Source organism: Helicoverpa zea, chromosome 9, assembly GCF_022581195.2.
Source record: "Helicoverpa zea isolate HzStark_Cry1AcR chromosome 9, ilHelZeax1.1, whole genome shotgun sequence".
Taxonomy (NCBI): domain Eukaryota; kingdom Metazoa; phylum Arthropoda; class Insecta; order Lepidoptera; family Noctuidae; genus Helicoverpa; species Helicoverpa zea.
This window is the reverse complement of record NC_061460.1, coordinates 10,876,497-10,896,203: the sequence shown is the minus strand read 5'-3', so window position 1 is coordinate 10,896,203 and position 19,707 is coordinate 10,876,497. Positions and strand designations below refer to the sequence as shown.

Sequence of the window (19,707 nt, the reverse complement as noted above, 5' to 3'; positions counted from 1 at the left end):
TTGACATACACTTGACATTGGTTAACGAAATGTGTCAGTAAAAAATACGTTCAAAAACACAAACAAACTATTCTGACTTTATACTATTCCTATAAGCATTCAAATCTCTTTACAAAATAAAATATTTTATACACAGACGTTCTCATATGTCCGTATTTAGTAAGTTTCCATGCGTTTTAACAAACATACAATGCACACAAATTAAATTGAGCTATATTATTTTCAAGATTCAGAACGTACCTTCCTCACCCTTGCCTGAATCCTCTGTGTTGATGATGTTGATAAAAATAATTTATTTAATTAAACTCATTCTGTGTCCGAGTACCTAATAGTAATACCTAAAGCAACAATTATGTAAATGGAATAAAATACAATGGATGATAATAACTTACATTCTTTGGGATATACAACTAAAACAGCACTTTTGAAACTTCGTGATGATATACGTAATGTTATTGAAGAACATAGGAAGAAAAATCCAACCGGGTATGTTATGATTATCATTTTCTGATAAATCTGCCAAGAAAATAATTTTATTTTGTCCGTATGTATTTTTTAAAACTTCCATTTCATTAATTGTCTAAGGTTATGAGTTTAATTATAGACACTCCATTTGTTTCCAGATTTGGCTTGGTGCGGAATATTATTTCGTTTTCATCAGAAAAAGTGCTGTTGTCAGGCGTCGCTTACACAATCACTCTAGTATACATTGTCTGCTTGATACTTACTTACCTCCTTGGTGAATCTGTACAAGCCCATGCCTATTTGTTATGGGAAGCATTTTTTTTATTTGTTATACTGTTAGTAAACTTCTTGGTGGCTTTCAATGAAGAGTATTTATACAGGAATGAAATACCTCATAGGATAAGGAAAGTTTTAGGTAAGTGTGGAACATGTTTTGTTTGTTTACTAAATGATAATGCATGTTATGTTTACATTTTTATCATTACTTAAACAAGCAAGATTTCTTGTGGCTTATTATAATAAAGTAATAAGAGTTGAAGTTAATATTTCTCATCATTGAAGTACTTGTTTACTTGCTATTGGTGAACTAGTCATTTCAAGGTACTATTTAATCTATTGGAAATATATAATTAAGATGTTATCAGTTTAAAAGTATTCATTGTCAGATATAATGCCAAAAAAATGGTCCTAATGTTATAAAAACAATATAATTAGGAATTTAAATTAACCATTCATACTTAATCACTTGTTTATTAATTAGTCATATTATTCAATCATAATATTCCAATGACTAATGAGAATTTAAAAAAAAAAGTTTCTAAATCATTCTTAATTTAAATTATGTTTATCCATAACTAAATGGTAGTATTTCCTAATTACAGAAACATTGGATGAAGCCATAGAAAGTTCCAAATGGAAGGAGAATCACTATCCACATTTGTGTGCTCCATACTCACCTTGTGTGATCCTACAGTGGACCTATCGCGATTGTAAGGAATTCTTGTTATTATTCTAATTAGGTTTATAATTAGTGGGAGTAATATAGTACTGGTTGAATAAGGAATGCTTTTGTGCACAGTACAAAGGTTTCAAAATATAGTAATGCAACATAATTTCAATGCTAATTAACTGCTGCAGAAAAAAAAAACCTCAAAGTGGTTGCACAGATGTAAAACTATTTATCTATGTTTGATTTTTTATAAACAGAAGAAATGTTAATAACCAACCTGCTTTGAGCAAGTGTGGTCCTTCGCTGTGAGAAAGAAGGGCACAGCCCAGCTGTGGGAGGATAAAAACCCTGATGATGATGATCAAGAAGAAAAAAACATAATCCCACACAAATTAATCCTAAACAAAAATTTAAAACAATCATCTTATTTCAGCAACCATAGTGAACCTGCCATGGGCACTGTTAGTGGAAGGAGATGTGATAGTTTTGAGACCAGGTCAGGAAGTCCCGGGCCACTGCCGAGGGTTGCAGCCGGAAGACCCGGAACAGTTCTTCGGACAGATCTTCCAACCAACTACACCAGTAATTATGCAAATTTTTAGATCACTTAAGAACACTAAATGATATTACCACTAAATATGTTTGTTTATACTGTGTCTATAAATAATACTAACATGTAAGTATTATTATTTGCACAGTATTTTATTTTAAGCTGCTCAGCTGAAGTGATAATGATTACCTCATGAAAGGATTTTTCTATGAAATCCACCTAGTTTTATTGTTAAAAATGTTTTCTATTGTCATTTATATGTATATAGTTTCTTTGGAAAAATTGTTTGTTTACATGAGTACAATCAATATAATTGCAAGACACCGTCATATACACGAAAAATATGACATTAAAGAAAAAAGTTCTACATAAGGTATGTATTATAAATCAGTAATTAACAGCAAATAATGTATTTCAGCAAAAAGACAACTTTAGCACGCCGCGTATTCGCACCCCGCATCGTAACAAAGCGTACCGAATGTGCGAGACTCCTTACTTGAAGAACCTGAAGCTGGCGCTAGAACAGGCCACCATCAGGCCTGTCACTGTGTTTGAAAAACAAAGGTATTTGGTAAGCATCTGTTTATTATAAGTACTATTTTTTCTGTTGTATCTGCAATCAGTGCATTCACTTTGTGAGCGTGTATTTGTTACTGCTTCACACTCAAACGACTGAATGGAATTTGAAGAAGCAAAGAAATAATACAATACATGCTCACACTTACAAATCAGATTAACACTAAATAAAATACACAGAATATACTTTTTATCCGCGTGCCGGAATAAGTTTACTTTGGGCGCGGATTAAACTGCTTGCGGAAGCTAGTATCATATAATTTTTAAACTATAGTAAAGTTTTTTAAAGCTCTTTGACTATACGTATGTATATACGTATGTATGTATGTACTATATATGTATGTTATTATGTATAGTTCCATCGACATTCCAGCTGTATATTTTTTTAACAAAATCCTGATTCATCCAACCTTGTTACAGTGCACAGTAAAAATAATGGAAGGCATAGTGTTGCCGCTAGTAATATCTCTAGTAGTGATCGCAAGCTTCGTGCGTCACGTATACCACTTACCAGGGATCACGCACTGGACGGAGATCTACTTCCTGCAGACCATCGCCGCTTCGTTACCCTTGCTGCAGATTGTGTTCCCTATTGCATGGGTCACTTTGAACTGCTATGGGTTGGCTAGGTGAGTCTCTGTTTATTATTGTTCAATATGTTCCCTATTGTAGTATGTAGGTGTCGGCTTCCCGTCTAACCGGTTGAAGATGAGTACCTCAGAGATTTGGTATGGGGGGACCTCCACCTGATATCTGATCTCCTCAACCCAGTTTTCGAACAATCCGATAACCTTGGTAAGACGGGTTGTCGAGACTTCTGCAAGTCATTCATTCGTTGTCAGGCTTCTGGTTACATGCAACCACAGCCAAAGTTGTCCTTAAAATAAGATGGTGCCAGATGCTAAGCTTGCTGCAATTTATTTCTCCATAGGTTTCTCATAAATTTTCTCAAATCAAATCAAAATCAAAAATCGTTTATTCAAACTTGGCTGCAAAACACCACTTTTTGAACGTCAAAAATGTTTAAAGGACCGCCCTATCTTCACCACATCTTAAGTGTTTTTGCTGGGAAGAAGTGGCGCAACAAAATCCCCAGCAAGCTTTCTCACATATCAGCTATTTTTTTATAAGTGACGTGTCATCCTCAGATTCAAACTCCTATCAGAAACTCGTCAGAAATACGTCCGTCCAAAATCGTGTTCGATATCAGAAGACGCGAGCGACCCGCTCATACAAGCGATGAGCGAGTCTAACTTGCAGCCTGAGAGCCTCAAGTCTTTGGGGAAGACATTCTTCAGCATACTGACTGGGAGAGAGGATATGGTCTGCAGAACTGCTAATATCGTGCACGTGTTGGGGTCTTTGTCGGTGAGTTATTGAGTAGATGTTACTTAGCCAGTTTTTGTGAATTATTATGCTAGAAAGAATTGTTAGGTGATCAAAGCTTCAGTTCCCATGATTAGGAGAAGAAACCAAAAATAACTTGGTCTAATAATTTTATTAGGATGAAGAGTTTGCATGTTTGTTTGCTTGAACGTGCAAAACTCAGACCGATTTGAAAAAAATATTTCGGTGTTAGATCGCTCGGTTTTTGAAGAAGACTACACTACCATTATATAGGCCACTGATTACCCGGTGTGGAGTAGTTCATACGGGATGCGGATGAAATATATGAATAGATGAAAAGCTAGTCATCTATATTTTTTTTTATTTGATTGTGCTGTATAGTCCCCCAGAAAAATATTTTTGCTACTCCTAGGCATTAAGCTGCGTTGACAAGAAAGGCATCTTATCCTGGCCTAACCCTACTGCGGAGAAGGTGTTCTTCCTGCGCAACTCGAGCCCCTCGTCGCACAACTCCAGTAAGACCAGCCTGGTCGGCTCTATGGGACATCACAGTGACGAGCATGTTGATACCCCCATAGAGGGGAATAAGACTGTTGAACCTTCTACTATTGTTGAGGTAAGTAATGTGTTCGTGTGTTGTGTCTTTGTAATAGATTTATAATCGTCGAGTTGAGGTATTTTGCGTAAGAGACACGCGTTATCAATTGGACATTCACATATAATGAGACTTTTAGCAATGAACCTGTACGACGTCCAGATGAAGGTCCTTGATTCCCAGTTTTAGCGCTAATTTAATATGAAAGTTTTGATTTATTTGGCTTGCTAAGAACATCCTGTCCCCCTCAGGTGCTTGACTTAACCCACGACCAAAATGCTCCGTTCTGCGTGGAATTTGATGACCAGCGCTGGCGGCAGCACCTGGCCCGCCTCAAGCCGCTGGGGCTGGCCGCGCTGCTGAACACGTGCGCGCCCGCGCCGAGGCACACGTATGCGCACTTCTGCGCACATCTCACCTGTGAAGCGCAGTACAGGTTAGTGACACGAGCAGCGCTGGCGGCAGCACCTCAAGTGCAAAACTTACATGTTAGCGCAATTTTGCGCACATCTGATATGTTAGCGCAACTTTGCACACAACGGACATGATACCGCATTTTTGCGCATAACTAACATTTTGGTACACTTTGCGCATATCTCCCATATAAAGTGTAGGTTAGGTTAGGTTAACAGCTTTCATGTGTGTGATTTTGGTTATCCAAAACACGAAAAAAAGGTAAAGAAAATCCCTGAAACATTTATTTCCTTCTCAATACTATCGATTATCACAATTGGCAAATCTGACCCGCTATTGACAATTTAGGTCCACAAATTTATCAACAATACATTATGTCAATTTCAGTGAAGACCTAGTACCAGTGACTAACAGACGATGTTTGTGCGAACTCGCCAAGCAGATAGGCTTCACTGACGCGGTCACCGAGAACTACCATGTGCAAGAGTGCCTAGCTATATTTAGACAATTGGTAAGTCATTCTCGTCTTTGATGAAAATGCGTAACTTTTCTTCCCCATTTACTAGTTAGTTGTTCGTTATGTACTTTTAAAAACCCACTAATTTCTCCTTGTTATAATATATTCCCTATCTATGTACTCCCGTATATACTATTTTTCTTCTCATATATTCTCCGTGGTATACTCCTTTTTTAGGTTTTCTCCTTGTATACTCCCCTATTTTCTACTTAATTTGCTTGCTATGTACTTACCCTAAAAAGTAGAAAATGACGTATACGTCCACGAGGCATGCTTCTTTTTATACTTCTCTTCTTATGTTCTCCCCTGATGTCCTTCCTAAATTTCCCGTCAGCCTTTTGAGAACTTTATCCCCCCTGATAATATCTGTTAAGTCTGACTCGTCTGACTGACCAGTCGCTCCTTGTAAAGCACTGGTACTCAGCTACATCCGGATAGACTGGAAGCCGACCCCAACATAGTTGGAAAAAAGGCTCGGAGAATGAAAATATCTGTTATGTATAGATCTGGGAACAGTGGACTTAAGATAATATCGTCTATTTATTAACAGCAAGCAGACACGATACGCCGCGAGACGCGTTTCGTTCGCTCGCTACAACTTAGCACGAAGGTGAAAGTTCCTCTGCCTCATATGTTGGCTGTCGTCGTGAAAGATCAGGCTAATCAGCTGCAGATGCTTACACAGGTAAGTTCCTTTAAAGAAATATATAGTACTCTATTTTTATCTCATAATTTTTGATTGGATGTTTTGTCTATTTATAAACAAGTTTAAAAGTGATAAGTAAAACAAAATAGTATGTTAAACTGCATTAAATAAATGTTACCCAAAGAGCAATAAATTAACTCTGCGCAACATTTTGCGCATAGATTACGTTTGCGCAACATTGTGTTCATAGATTGTGTTTGCGCAACATTTACACTGTGCAAGCAGTCACCCACAATTATTTTTGATCTGCGCTTGATTTCTACTTCTATGGAATTTCATTTAAGTTTCTATTCATCTTTTAGGGTACAGCCGACATAATTCTAGACTCATGCGTGGACTACTGGAACGGACGGGACCTCACGCCTATCTCTCCAGCTGACCGAAAGAAAATTATTGACTTCTACCAAAGAAACTCCCTCACAGCATACTGTACCGCGTTCGCTTATAAGTAACCCAACTTCCTTTAAACATTCTTGATTAACTAAGCTATTGTAAATAAGTACTTATTTTTAAATTGTCACAAAAACTGAACTGCTTTCCTACACTTCTTCTCAGCAAAAACACATTGGAAGTGCTGAATGGCTTTTGGAGGCTGTCTTTTGTAAACTTGACCTTCAAAAAGTGCTGATTTTCAGCCTGTTTTGTGAAATTTCTGTGTAGCCTGTTTTGTGAAATTTCTGTATTTGTCACTTCTATCTTTATATTTGTATGTCTCTCTATAAAAACTGCATCTGTTATTTCTTTAACATGGTTTATTTTCTCCAGGCCCCTAACCCGTGGCATCTCGTCTTCTCTATCGGCGATGTACTTAGAACTACCAGCAGACAGCAGACAACTTTACGCGCCACTTTCACAACATTGGGCCGATGCTCCGGCACTGCACTTCCATTCTACAGGTACTTCGACAAATAAATTCAACCCTATGTTCTGAGTAATTCAGTCAAATTCAGATTCTTCGAGTCAAACAAATGAACGGCGGGACCGCGAACTCTTTTTGTTTTGATGACGAAATAATACGAGATAAATTGAGCCCTGTGCCTTTGATAATAAGGTTAAAATTAAAACGTTAAAAATTTATCTGCGTTTAAATTGAAAGGTTTCTTTTGTTATTCCAGACTCATTGCTGTTCAATGAGGTGACTGATGACGATGTCAAAGACGCCGAAGGATTCTTCGATATGCAGTGTAACCAGGTGATGTAATAAAAACTTTATGTAATATTTTCCCAACGGTCAAAATTGTAATTACTTTTTCAGAAAAGTGGGCTTGTTATACAAACTGTGTCTAAGAGCTTTGGCAGAATTTTGAAATCGAACTAAAAGTTCCTAAGATGAGCGCCTTTAACCAAACAAAAACCTTTAACAATATTTTCAGCTTTATAATATTAGTATCCCCCCCTACAGGTATTCATAGGCATGGTAACCATGCAATACCAAGCGCAAAGTGACATGGTAGAACTAATAGAACGTCTAGAACGGGCCTGCATCCGCTTCGTTCACTTCAGCAAAGAGAACGAACTGAGATCCAGAGTGTTTAGCGAGAAGATGGGCTTAGAATCTGGCTGGAACTGCCATATATCACTCATTAGTGAAGAGAGTGCAAGGTAATGTAGACTTCTTGGTTATAGAAACTCGTTACTGTTTTGTTTTTGGAATTCAATGTAGGTTTTATTCGATAGTTTTTTTTTCTATGTGTTAGGTTTGTGTGAGAATAAATTTTATCGTTTGTATAAATCCTATTGTAATAGCATTATCATCAAAGGCAACAAAAATGATAATCATAAAAAAAAAATCATAATTGACAGCTGATTTTCAACCTTTTTTATTTAAAAATAAGGTGTAAAATTTCTCAAGTGTATCTTTTCTCTGGTCTTAAAAAAATGTCTAATCATAAAAATGTTGTTGATAATATCATTTATTCTCACACGGACTAAGATGTGTAACATACAAAGGAAAGTTAATAAACGAAACATAACATTCACGTCAATTGGTAACATACAAACACAACAAATTGTAAAGGGCAAAATTAATATACAAAAATAACCCTTCATTCTGTACATATACAAGGCATTTACTAAATAAAATGAAACTATTAAGCGCAGACGCATGTACTCGTACTTATTGGGGTTACATTCAACCTTCATACACGATAAAGTTAAATATTTTGGGACCAATTTATTTATTTAGGGGCGATTTTTCAAGCACCAGTTAAGTTGTATCTAAAGAATAAATAAGTATAGTTTTTTTTAACGACGTCAAAATTCATCAAATGACCCCTCCCGCTGTGGGTTAGCAGCGGTGAGGGAGTGTCAGACTCTTACTGACTAAAAACCGTCGTGTTCCGTCGTAGAATTTTAATGTACCAGGGCCGCGTTAACTCTTTCGAACAATCCCGCAGACCCGGCAGGCCTTGGCCCCGCGGGGCAAATCGCGGTTTGACATATTTTCTATATAAAAGCTGTCAACTCCAAACATGTTCTTTAGATAAAAGTTATCTGGATATTGAAAAAATCGGTCCTTAATGTTGGTGTATCATTAACAGGAAGCTTCGATTGGCAAATAATTCGGCAAATAACTATCACACCATTGATTCAATACACAGCACAAGTTTAGACGTTTTCTTCTGTCTTTGATTTAACTTTTCGATGTTAAATTGATGTTTTTCAAAGTGTAGGTATGGGTACAAAAATAAAATAAATATAACGTGTAAAGTACCCAGCACTGTTTAGAAATAAATGTTGTCCTTTTAAACCTTTTTAGAAATAAAAAATATCAATAGTCAATGTCTTTCAAAATCTCAATGTTAGTATTTTTTTACCGTGAAGAACTACAGCCTTTATTTATGGACGAGATTCTTTATTCAAATAGGAAGGATGTTCCGACTTCTGATCTGTGTTGACAGATGACAGAGTGTTGCCATACGCAAGAAATATGGCCAGTGTTGCCATATACAAAGTAATGTTGCTACCCGAAAAAATAGTGACGCCACGAGAATAAAATGTTGAAGTGTTTCACCAGCTTCGGGGCTGTGGTTAGTCACTTATAAGTGGTTGTTGACAGCAAGAGCGCGTCGCCATTGTCGTCACAGACGCTGGCGCAGGGCAAGGAGCGAGGCTCGAGACTCAATAGGCACATTGACTGTGATGCTGCCGCGCTCGGCTTGTATTATAGGTTTGTTTTCTATCGCTCTATCGCGCTTGCTTGTTATGTCACGGCTGACGTCATTTATGTCAAACTTGCGATAGATCCGAGTATAGAAATAAAACTGTCAGATTGCGCATATTTTTATATAGCTTTATGCAAGTAAGGAATTCATCGGTGTAAAATATAAGTAAATCAATAAGTCTAGCTGTGACATAACAATGCTGCATATTATTTTTAATCTTCACGTATGATTATATTCACGTTACTATAGTATTAAACTGTAAAATGGACTTTATCTACACCAGCACAAGACTCTATTTAGCATGACCTCCAAAATTACTTGGTGAATGTGAATAAAATCATACGACATTATTTTAAGTTTGCTTCGCACTTTAGCTTGAGCTAACTTGAACTCTCATTTTGTAAGTAACTATTAATAATAATCACTACACACTGCATTTATAACATTCAACGCTAAACTAACAACAGTGAATAAATCATAACAACTTAAATAATAAGGTGTACCCATATCTATAATAAACATTTGAACTAGGACAAATTCTTAGTGAAATAATATTTGTAATGAAATAATTAGTCACTAGATCTAGAAAAACGTAGCAAAACCTGCTTCAAGTTTTGGTTGAAAAATATTGAATATCAAGGTTTAGAATGGTAATTCTCAGTACTTGTTTAATAAATAGAAGATAATAACGAGATTTGGTGATTTTTACTGAATAATGACAAAATTATTAAAGTTTCTTCAAGTACTGAAAATTGACAATCACTTCTTATGACTCTACGGTCTCCACGGTTGCATTTTCCAGTTGACTTGGGTTACCACGACCCGCATGCAAGATATTCCGAATTATCACTTATATATGTGCTCGGGGAAAATAATCTCACCATACATAAGGAATTCTTCATTGCCTTCATAACTTATAAATAAAGCATAAAAACCATAAAAATACAGGCATTATTAATAAAATCTTCAGTTTCGTGCGAGTCAACTGTAAAATTGTGCGTAGTTCAATTAGCATCTGTAATTTATAGTAAACCAAATAAATGGAAAAAATATACACAACACAATAAAAACTAATAAAATAATTTTGCCAATATCTACCGACCACCACAGCACGAACATCGCGACATCAAAAGCCTTGTCTATGTCGGCACCGGGCGCCATCAACTTGGACCACAGCACTGTCAAGTTCGACAACGAGATCAAGAAGGCGAGGCATTCTATCACCACGCATACTAATTTGAAGGTAATTGAGCTTTTTGAGATTTTTTGGCAGCTATCAAACGTTTCAGAGACGGTAAACCAGATATGTAGTATCACTCCCCCACCCCAAAGGCGTCCCCAAGGTTCGCCACTTTTCTCAGTCTTAAGGAAGACTGAATAATCTGCTTTTTGGCGACATTGGCTATGGTCCGTTCGTTTAGTGGGGAGGGGGAGTTTATTACTTGGTTTTCACTTTATACCACACACTGGCGTCATTTAATTCCAAACTTGATCAAAACACTCTCGACATATGGCTACAAACGCCGGCGAGTCAGCGCCATGACTCAGGTCCGATAGTTCGGCGCTAATGTCTATGCCATTGCATAGTTCCACATTTTCCCGCCAGACTTTAATTCGTGGCGGGAAATCTAAAAATGTTTTGTATTTGCACAGTTCCAACGCAGCAGCATATCAACTAGCCACCCGTCAGCCGACTCGCTACTAGACGAGGACGAGGAGGGCGGGTCGCCGGCGGACGCGTGTCGCTCGCTCTCCTGCCTCACTGACTCCACCGACCACTCCGCGCCCGTCAACTTCGACATGAGCAACAGGGTACGTGCTGCCTGTACTGTGTTATACATAGCCGCGAGCCACCCGACCCTTCTACTCCATGATATACATGAAAATAAGGCTTATCCTTTCCTCTCTGTGTTGCCAAAGACTCAAAATGTCAGTGCTGACAGCTTATACGTCCACAATTGACAGCAAGCGGTACGATATTTTTTTGTTTGAATATAAAATGGTTCGTTTTTAATTATGAAGGCTATGTTTTCTGTGACAAAAATCGTCGAATCTTCACATTATGTCATGAAAATTCCTAACTTACTCAATATGATATCCAGGCGAAGCTCCCCCGCGGCATCGAGAACATTCGCCCTCACATAGAGCAAGTGGACAACGTGCCGCTCCTCGTGTCACTATTCACGGACTGCACCGCTCGCTCCGTGCAGCTCATGATACAGATCATGCAGGATTACGGAGAAGTCGTCTGCGTTATGGGGTCAGCCGCTAACTGTTTGAACATGGAGATATTTATGCAGGCTGATGCCAGGTTTGTGAAACATTGCTTTTGATGACTGAATAGTATTTTGATTGTCAACATTACATTCAATATTTAGTAAGGCATAAAGTAAATATTTAATAAGTACAAAAAAAATATATAATAAAGATAAGTCAAAATATTGTCTAGTTCTGGAGTTATTCGTTTGGCTGTACATAAACTATTTAATATACGGAAAAGTTCACGAGATTCAATTATTGTTAAAACTCCTTAGTTGTCAAATAACAAAGCGGTAAAGAAAAAGATGTCGTGTACAATAATTCTCGCCAGCCAGTTCGAAGTCGGTCTTACAATACAACCTCTTTGACTCTTTTTTTTAGGCCAGGGTTTATTTTTCATTTCATTTTGCATTGTAGCATAGCAGTAGAGCCGCTATACCCAGTACTATGTCAGAAGATGCCGCCGTACCAAGTGCCGGAGTCCTGCATCGGGCCCATCGACCTGGCGAGAGCACTCAACTCAGTTCCTTGTTCACTATCGGTAAGTTATCTAAAACTGACAAAATGTAGGTACCTAATAAAATATGCAAATATATATTGTGTGCTTCATATTTTTGTTTCACTATTTTCACGCTGCTCAGTTACAAAATAAATGGCAGGATCAGCCATTCACTAACTACTGTAGCCAAAAGGTATGTAAATCTGTAAACTATATCTGGTGCCTATTTTACAGAAGTTGAGTAAAACGTCCTTAAAATAATGACCGTAAAGCCTACACTTTTTGAATTGATACAATTCCTCTCAGCCCAGGTATTATTAGGAAATACATTTACTCATTTTACATAAACTAAGCTGAACAATGGGTCATAAAGTACATATTTCTGTGACCAGAATATCCCATCTTCTGACATTGCCAATCATTGTAAATTGAGCCTTATGCAACAGACATAAGGTGAGAAACACGGTCCATATTACATTTTCAGATGACACGCGACGCGGACGTGTCGCTATTCACGCTGATTACGATGTCTCGCCACTACATGACGTGCCTGTGGAACAGCACGCAGTTCTGGATATGTAGCGTATGCTTCATCGCGTTATTGCAGGTAGGTGGCGGAGTTTTTTTTTTTTTTTTTTTTAGATATGTTCCCTAAAATATTGCTTTCCTAAAAATGGGGTAACGCGAATGAAAGTATACTTTTGAGATGGGGTATCGCGTGATGTTCTAAAAATGTATCGGAAGTTGATAATTACCACGTTGGTCTCAAAAAAGGGTTTTCCTATTCCCAAGTGCCCCTATAGAGAAGTGGCATTTTGAAGGCCTGCTCTGCAACCTTCCTCTTTACCATATTGGAGGAGAGAGTGCACCTGTGTCTGCGCAAATGCTTGTGCATTATATGTCCTGCGCAGTTGGCTAATCTCCTCACATGAGAACAGTTGCCGTAGCCAATAATCGGCTAGGAGGATCATCATTGGAGGCATTATTTTTACGGCCTATGACCCCCGACTACCTAGTATACAGTGGAAGAGATGAGTTTGTCCAATTATGTTTGCTGCTGACCCCAGGTGGGGTCCCTGTGCGCGTTCGTGCCGCTGTCGCTGTCGGTGGGCGGCGCGCTGTGGGGCGGCGCCGTGTGCGTGCCGGCGCTGGCGGCCGCGCTCGCCTTCGCGCCGCTCGACCCCGCGCTCATGCAGCGGGCCGCCACGAGGCCGCATCTCGTGCTCAATGCTAAGGTAACATTCTCTCTAGGATAACCACAGGTGGGGTCCCTGTGCCGGCGCTGGCGGCCGCGCTCGCCTTCGCGCCGCTCGACCCCGCGCTCATGCAGCGGGCCGCCACGAGGCCGCATCTCGTGCTCAATGCTAAGGTAACATTCTCTCTAGGATAACCACAGGTGGGGTCCCTGTGCCGGCGCTGGCGGCCGCGCTCGCCTTCGCGCCGCTCGACCCCGCGCTCATGCAGCGGGCCGCCACGAGGCCGCATCTCGTGCTCAATGCTAAGGTAACATTCTCTCTAGGATAACCACAGGTGGGGTCCCTGTGCCGGCGCTGGCGGCCGCGCTCGCCTTCGCGCCGCTCGACCCCGCGCTCATGCAGCGGGCCGCCACGAGGCCGCATCTCGTGCTCAATGCTAAGGTAACATTCTCTCTAGGATAACCACAGGTGGGGTCCCTGTGCCGGCGCTGGCGGCCGCGCTCGCCTTCGCGCCGCTCGACCCCGCGCTCATGCAGCGGGCCGCCACGAGGCCGCATCTCGTGCTCAATGCTAAGGTAACATTCTCTCTAGGATAACCACAGGTGGGGTCCCTGTGCCGGCGCTGGCGGCCGCGCTCGCCTTCGCGCCGCTCGACCCCGCGCTCATGCAGCGGGCCGCCACGAGGCCGCATCTCGTGCTCAATGCTAAGGTAACATTTATAGAATAAAGGACGTGTGTAGAAGGAACTTTTCCAGGATTAAATTAATAGGGAAGGATGCTACGTTAGAAAATTAGTCGACACTTTCGAATGGGCTTTCGGAATAACTACGATACTACGCCATCAGGTTAGACAGTTGGAGTATGTTCCGTCACACTGTGACGGTCTGTATCTTCATCTGTGCGTTGGAGAAAATACTTATTTTGCTTTTTTTATCAACATCTTTATTAATATACTAGCTTTTGCCCGCGACTTCGTTCGCATGATATAGTGACTTCCGGCATATTTTTGGTTTGACCAATAGATGGCGCTATATGTCCGGAATAAATTTTATTTTTTATTTTTATATATTTTTTTTAAATAAAAACTATCCTATGTCCTTTCTCAAGTTCCAAACTAAGTCTGTACCAAATTTCACACAAATCGGTTCAGTAGTTTAGGCGTGAAGAAAAGACAGACAGACAGACAGACAGAGTTACTTTCATATTTATAATATTAGTTAGGATTTTGACCTGATCCTTTCATCCTTATTGACCTGATGAAGATTATGATTTATTGATATAAAACACCTTCTTAATCTACTAATTTATTTTTCCCTCTACAGATGGCGGTATTCGTATTCTGGTGCTACGCATTAAAGTTCCTACCAGCGGGCCTATCAATACTAGTCCTATACGCGTTTACATTGCGTACTTTCTGCGAGCAATTGTCCCAAGCTACCAACGCCACCGCGTGTTGGATAGTCTACCCTATCAATAAGGGTGAATTTAATGTAACACATGACCTGACTTTGAAGAGTTGGCATGGATGGGGAGACGACTTCTATGATGGGTTCTATTTGGCTCAGCATATCACGCTGGCGTTGATTACTTCGCATTTAAGTGAGTATTTCTGTATATATTACCTAAAGTTACATAGTGACTTTCATGTTTATAATCCCTTATTTTACTCTTAGGATGATGCATAATTGTGTATATTTTATTCATTTTAAAATATTCCTCAGTTGTCCCAGAAACAAATCATTATTTCCATCCAATGTCAATATTTATGTAGTATTAGTTCATAAATGTAAATTGTTTTCAGTCGTGATATCATTGTCATTTGTTCACCGACAATCTTCTATATGGCAGAAGAGCTTTTGGGCGAACAAAGTGTGGTCGGTCACTGTCGTCGTCTTGTAAGTACACATTTCTACCATTTGTTACTAATATTTCGATATAGCAATACCATGTCTATGGCAATACCTACTATAAATAATTCTAATTTCAACTTTGTATGTGACCAATAAATTATTTTATTTTCATGGCAGTAGGACCCTTTTTACTTGGTGATTAATGCAAACTTTTTTTGTACAATGATTTTAAAAACAAACAGGCAGGTTAATCCAAACTAATATTATAAATGCGAAAGTAACTCTGTCTGTCTGTCTGTCTGTCTTTTTGTCTGTCTGTCTGTCTTTTCTTCACGCCTAAACTACTGAACCGATTTGTGTGAAATTTGGTACAGACATAGTTTGAAACTTGAGAAAGGACATAGGATAGTTTTTATTACAAAAAATAAAAATAAAAAATAAAATTTATTACGGACATACAGTGCCATCTATTGGTCAAATGTCGAGCTGTTCCTATGCTCCGTAGATAGATGGCGTTAATCGCGCAATGGTGTCATTACACGTGTTCGGTTCATGTTATTGTTTTAATTCATCGGAAAATCCATCAGAAAAATGTAAATAAACAGTAAAAAGGTGTAAAAAAAAATAATATTAATATAATAAAAGTTTTACTACAAAGAAAATGCTCTAACGGAGTATAGATAATTCTATTAGTACTACGCGCAATGGTGTCGATCGTTACACGAGTTCGGTTCATGTTGTTTTAATTTGGTACAGACATAGTTTGGAACTCGAGAAAGGACATAGGATAGTTTTTATCCCAAAAATCCTGCGGGAGCGGGAACTTCTCAAAAATCCCGCGAGATCGGGAACTATGTGGGTAAAACCAAAAATCTGCCGGAAGTCACTATTCCACGCGAACGAAGTCGCGGGCAAAAGCTAGTATTTTTAATATATCAATCAAGGTTGCAAAGAAAAGGATTAAAAATTGACTGTTATTTAATCCATATGGACTAAAAAAATATCTATAATTTCATCATAGACCAATGATTTTTAAAAATCTGCTTTAATCTTAATCCTCTTTCCTTCAACCACGACTTTGATACTTACTAAATTCAACCTTTCACCTTCCAGAGCCGTAGCCCAGCTATGTTTCAGCGCCATAATGTTGAGCAGTAGCTATGGCTTCTGTGCCAAATGGGGGGTGTGTGGTCTCCGCTACTTCGTGCCGTGGCCGCTGGGGGTGGGATACGCTGCCTCACTGTTCCTGGTGTTCGCGCTCAACGAGTTCATTAAGTGGCAGGAGATCAAGTATGTTATGTTTTAATGTAATAATTAATCCCACCCAAAACAAAAATGTGAAAGACTGTCAAGTTCGATAATATGGGAATGCTTCGCCTATAAAAGAAGTGAGATCTGAATAAGTACCAAGTTCCAAACATATACCTCAGTTAAAAATAGTTACTTTTTAATGATGTTACTTGGCAAGTTTTCACACACCTTGTTATAACCCTACTAAACGCAATGAATCAAGTATTTAATTTTCTATTAAAACTTGCCAAGTAACATCATTAAAAAGTAACTATTTTTGACTGAGGTATATGTATGGAACTTGGTACTTATTCAGATCTCACTTCTTTTATAGGCGACAGTGGCGGATTTACCAATAGGCCAAGTAGGCCAGTGCCTAGAGCGGCAGATTTAGAGGGGCGGCAAATTTTGCGAATTTTTTTACAGTTTTTTTTTTTTATAATTATACGAGTACACAATCCATATATAAATAAACGATTAATAAACTCACTGTAATATATGCTTAGGTTTATGTGATCATGAATTTTAAAATATTCCAATAGCGTTTCAATAAAAATAAATTGAAAAATCCGCTCGCTTCGCTCGCGGTTTCTTCATCTTTTCTGGTTTATTCTGCGCTCTTTGAGTCCAATCTAACAAAAAGTTAAAGCACCGAAGTAGCAAAAACAACTGACGCTCTACGACGCTGACGATTTCTAAGCTGTTCAGGAGGTGGAAGACTTTTGTGTCCCAAATAATTTCGCTTTTGTGTCCTCAAAACTCAAAAAATTTGGCGCTCGCTACGCTCGCGACTTTTTCACTTTAGGCCGGTTTTATAAACTCGTTTTGGTACTTTACTGTTCTAAATCTTAAAAATTTTGCGCTCGCTGCGCTCGCGGCTTTTTTACTTGACACTGGTTTCTATAAAACTAGTTAGCGCTTTATAACTTTGCAGTGGTATGACTCCGGTTTCTTTATGTTAAACCTAGCAAAAAGCACCATGAATGATTTCTACACAATTTTTAAGTACTTCAATTACAATTTTAGTCCGTGATTATATTGTGTCGTTTTTTTGGGGGGGTGCCACCCGATGGGTGCGCCTCTGATATAGTACCTACCCGAACGAATGAACCGATTTTAATTTAGTATTTTTTTTGTATTACAGGTGTTTTACGGGCGAGTTTCATGAAAATCAATTGAGCCGTTTAAAAGTTACAGAGGTTTTACGCTTTAAAGTCGCTGTCAGATAAACTTGTTAGGTCAACATTAAACTCTTCGGTACATAGCGGGTTGCAAAAATAATCTAGTACTTAACTGACAGAAATATCATTAAGTTCACAATCATTAGGGGCGGCAAAAATTGAATGGCCTACTAGCGGCAAATTTGTAAATCCGCCACTGATAGGCGAAGCATTCCCATATTATCGAACTTGGCAGTCTTTCACATTTTTGTTTTGGGTGGGATTTCATTTATTTTTGTAAGGTTGTTTATTTTATTTTTTTCTTATGATGAAGTTAGTTAAAGAAATGTCTCATTTATACTATCTTTCAGATTTTTTAATATGCACTATGTTTCTTACAAAGAAATGAACTAGATTAACTAAATGGACTATAGTTCGGCCATTCAGAGAATGCGTTCCTGACACGTCGCGATTGAACTGACGACGTAATAACATTCATTGATTATTGATATATAGTTCGGCCATTCAGAGAATGCGTTCCTGACACGTCGCGATTGAACTGACGACGTAACTTTGCAATGGCGTTGCAGTTACGATAAAAATATTTTTGCTGGTTGTTTACCGTTTTAACAATTGAGGAGCATTAAAACAACATTATTATATCAATAATCAATGAATGTTATTACGTCGTCAGTTCAATCGCGACGTGTCAGGAACGCATTCTCTGAATGGCCGAACTATAATAATGTTGTTTTAATGCTCCTCAATTGTTAAAACGGTAAACAACCAGCAAAAATATTTTTATCGTAACTGCAACGCCATTGCAAAGTTACGTCGTCAGTTCAATCGCGACGTGTCAGGAACGCATTCTCTGAATGGCCGAACTATAGATTTACCAACTGACTGACATGACATGTTATCATATATTATGTTCGTGGATCAAAGTTACACATTCGTTATTTTCGAAAGTGATTCACACTTGGCCGTTTTCAAATTTTTACTTTACTTTGACTAAATACAAACCTTTGTAACGAATTTCAGATCGGTACGACCATTTGAAGATATATTATATAAATATAGATAAATTTAGTTCGTTTTAGTTCCTTAGGGGTATAAATTTACACCGGGTATAAAACACCTTCATTATTTTGAAACCGACTCACACTTGGCCATTTTCAGATTTTTCCCTTTACCTTGACATAAAGACCTACCTCCATGCCAAATTTCAAGTCAATACGACCATTGGAAGTGGTCTAGGTTTTTGATGAGTGAGTGAGTCAGTCAGTGAGTGTATAGTAAAAATAGCGATTTTCTGACGTCAATATCTCAAGACCTACAATAGGTATATTAATGAAATTTTGTATTTTAGATAAGTGAGGGGGTCTCAACAGATACTAGAAATTTGATATGCGTAAATAAAATAGATTTTGAGTTACAGGGGTTACGGTCGAATTTGGCCCGAAATGGTTAGTGTAATATAACCCACGGCCGGTGTGTCGCTTTTTTTGCTCGAACTTGGCGGACACACTGCCGTGTGTCTAGATGTTTTAATATGTGCTAATAATAATCTGTTTGTTTCCACCCGCATCCCAAAGTGAGAAGTTTACCTGTGCTGTGTCTTATAACCGATTTCCATGCCATGATATTCTGGACTAGCTTCTACCAGGAATTTCGTGGGTATCTACTTCATGCACCCAGATATAATGTGCATTGTACCGATAAATGGGTTATTTATGAGATTAATACATTCAAACAAACAAATTCTTTGGATTTATATAGGATAGATTGATATGGGCGAACCCAAGACCATTTTGTGTCAGAAATTAGCTTGCTGTGCAGTATAAGGAGGTTGTACAAAATACTATTATTTTATTATGCTGCATGTACCTACAACTTTTTTACTTTTCTTCCTCAGAGCGGACGGGCGCAATCAAAGACGCGCTCGCCTGGACTTCGGCACTAAGTTGGGGATGAACTCGCCGTTCTAACCACGTCTAGTCAATTACGCTGTAGTTCAACTGTGAATATAACTTATCAGAGCCTACGGCGTTTATTTTATAAGAGAAATGTGACATTGTACTTAGTACTATTTTGTACTTACTTTATTTATATGATGTTTTGATGATTTTAAATAAATTTCGTAATATACATCTGGATTTTATTTGTAACC

At 38.5% G+C, this 19,707-nt stretch overlaps 1 protein-coding gene across 2 annotated transcripts; it reads left to right on the top strand.

The window, feature by feature from the left end:
• The first annotated feature begins 313 nt into the window (after positions 1–313).
• LOC124632975 (transmembrane protein 94) lies at positions 314–19,685 on the top strand. 2 transcript variants are annotated; one of them, XM_047168024.1, is made up of 26 exons: positions 314–486; positions 624–880; positions 1,347–1,454; positions 1,848–1,996; positions 2,383–2,535; positions 2,961–3,169; positions 3,689–3,908; positions 4,300–4,503; positions 4,734–4,918; positions 5,284–5,407; positions 5,964–6,098; positions 6,422–6,567; positions 6,885–7,015; positions 7,235–7,311; positions 7,522–7,721; positions 9,178–9,288; positions 10,394–10,526; positions 10,937–11,095; positions 11,386–11,594; positions 11,960–12,083; positions 12,526–12,648; positions 13,109–13,276; positions 14,560–14,836; positions 15,039–15,132; positions 16,201–16,377; positions 19,453–19,685. In XM_047168024.1, the coding sequence occupies exons 1-26, from the start codon at positions 374–376 to the stop codon at positions 19,523–19,525; spliced, it is 4,059 nt and encodes a 1,352-aa protein (XP_047023980.1). In that variant the 5' UTR covers positions 314–373; the 3' UTR covers positions 19,526–19,685. The 2 variants fall into 2 exon arrangements, with proteins under 2 accessions (XP_047023980.1, XP_047023981.1); XM_047168025.1 differs by lacking the exon at positions 9,178–9,288.
• Positions 19,686–19,707: the final 22 nt, after the last annotated feature.

Excerpts from the sequence above, each read along its gene's own strand:
- LOC124632975 (XM_047168024.1), top strand. The coding sequence starts at position 374 with ATGGATGATAATAACTTACATTCTTTGGGATATACAACTAAAACAGCA. Across the intron at positions 3,170-3,688 it reads AACTGCTATGGGTTGGCTAG|ATTCAAACTCCTATCAGAAA; the intron begins GTGAGTCTCTGT and ends TGTCATCCTCAG. Across the intron at positions 14,837-15,038 it reads GTTGATTACTTCGCATTTAA|TCGTGATATCATTGTCATTT; the intron begins GTGAGTATTTCT and ends AATTGTTTTCAG.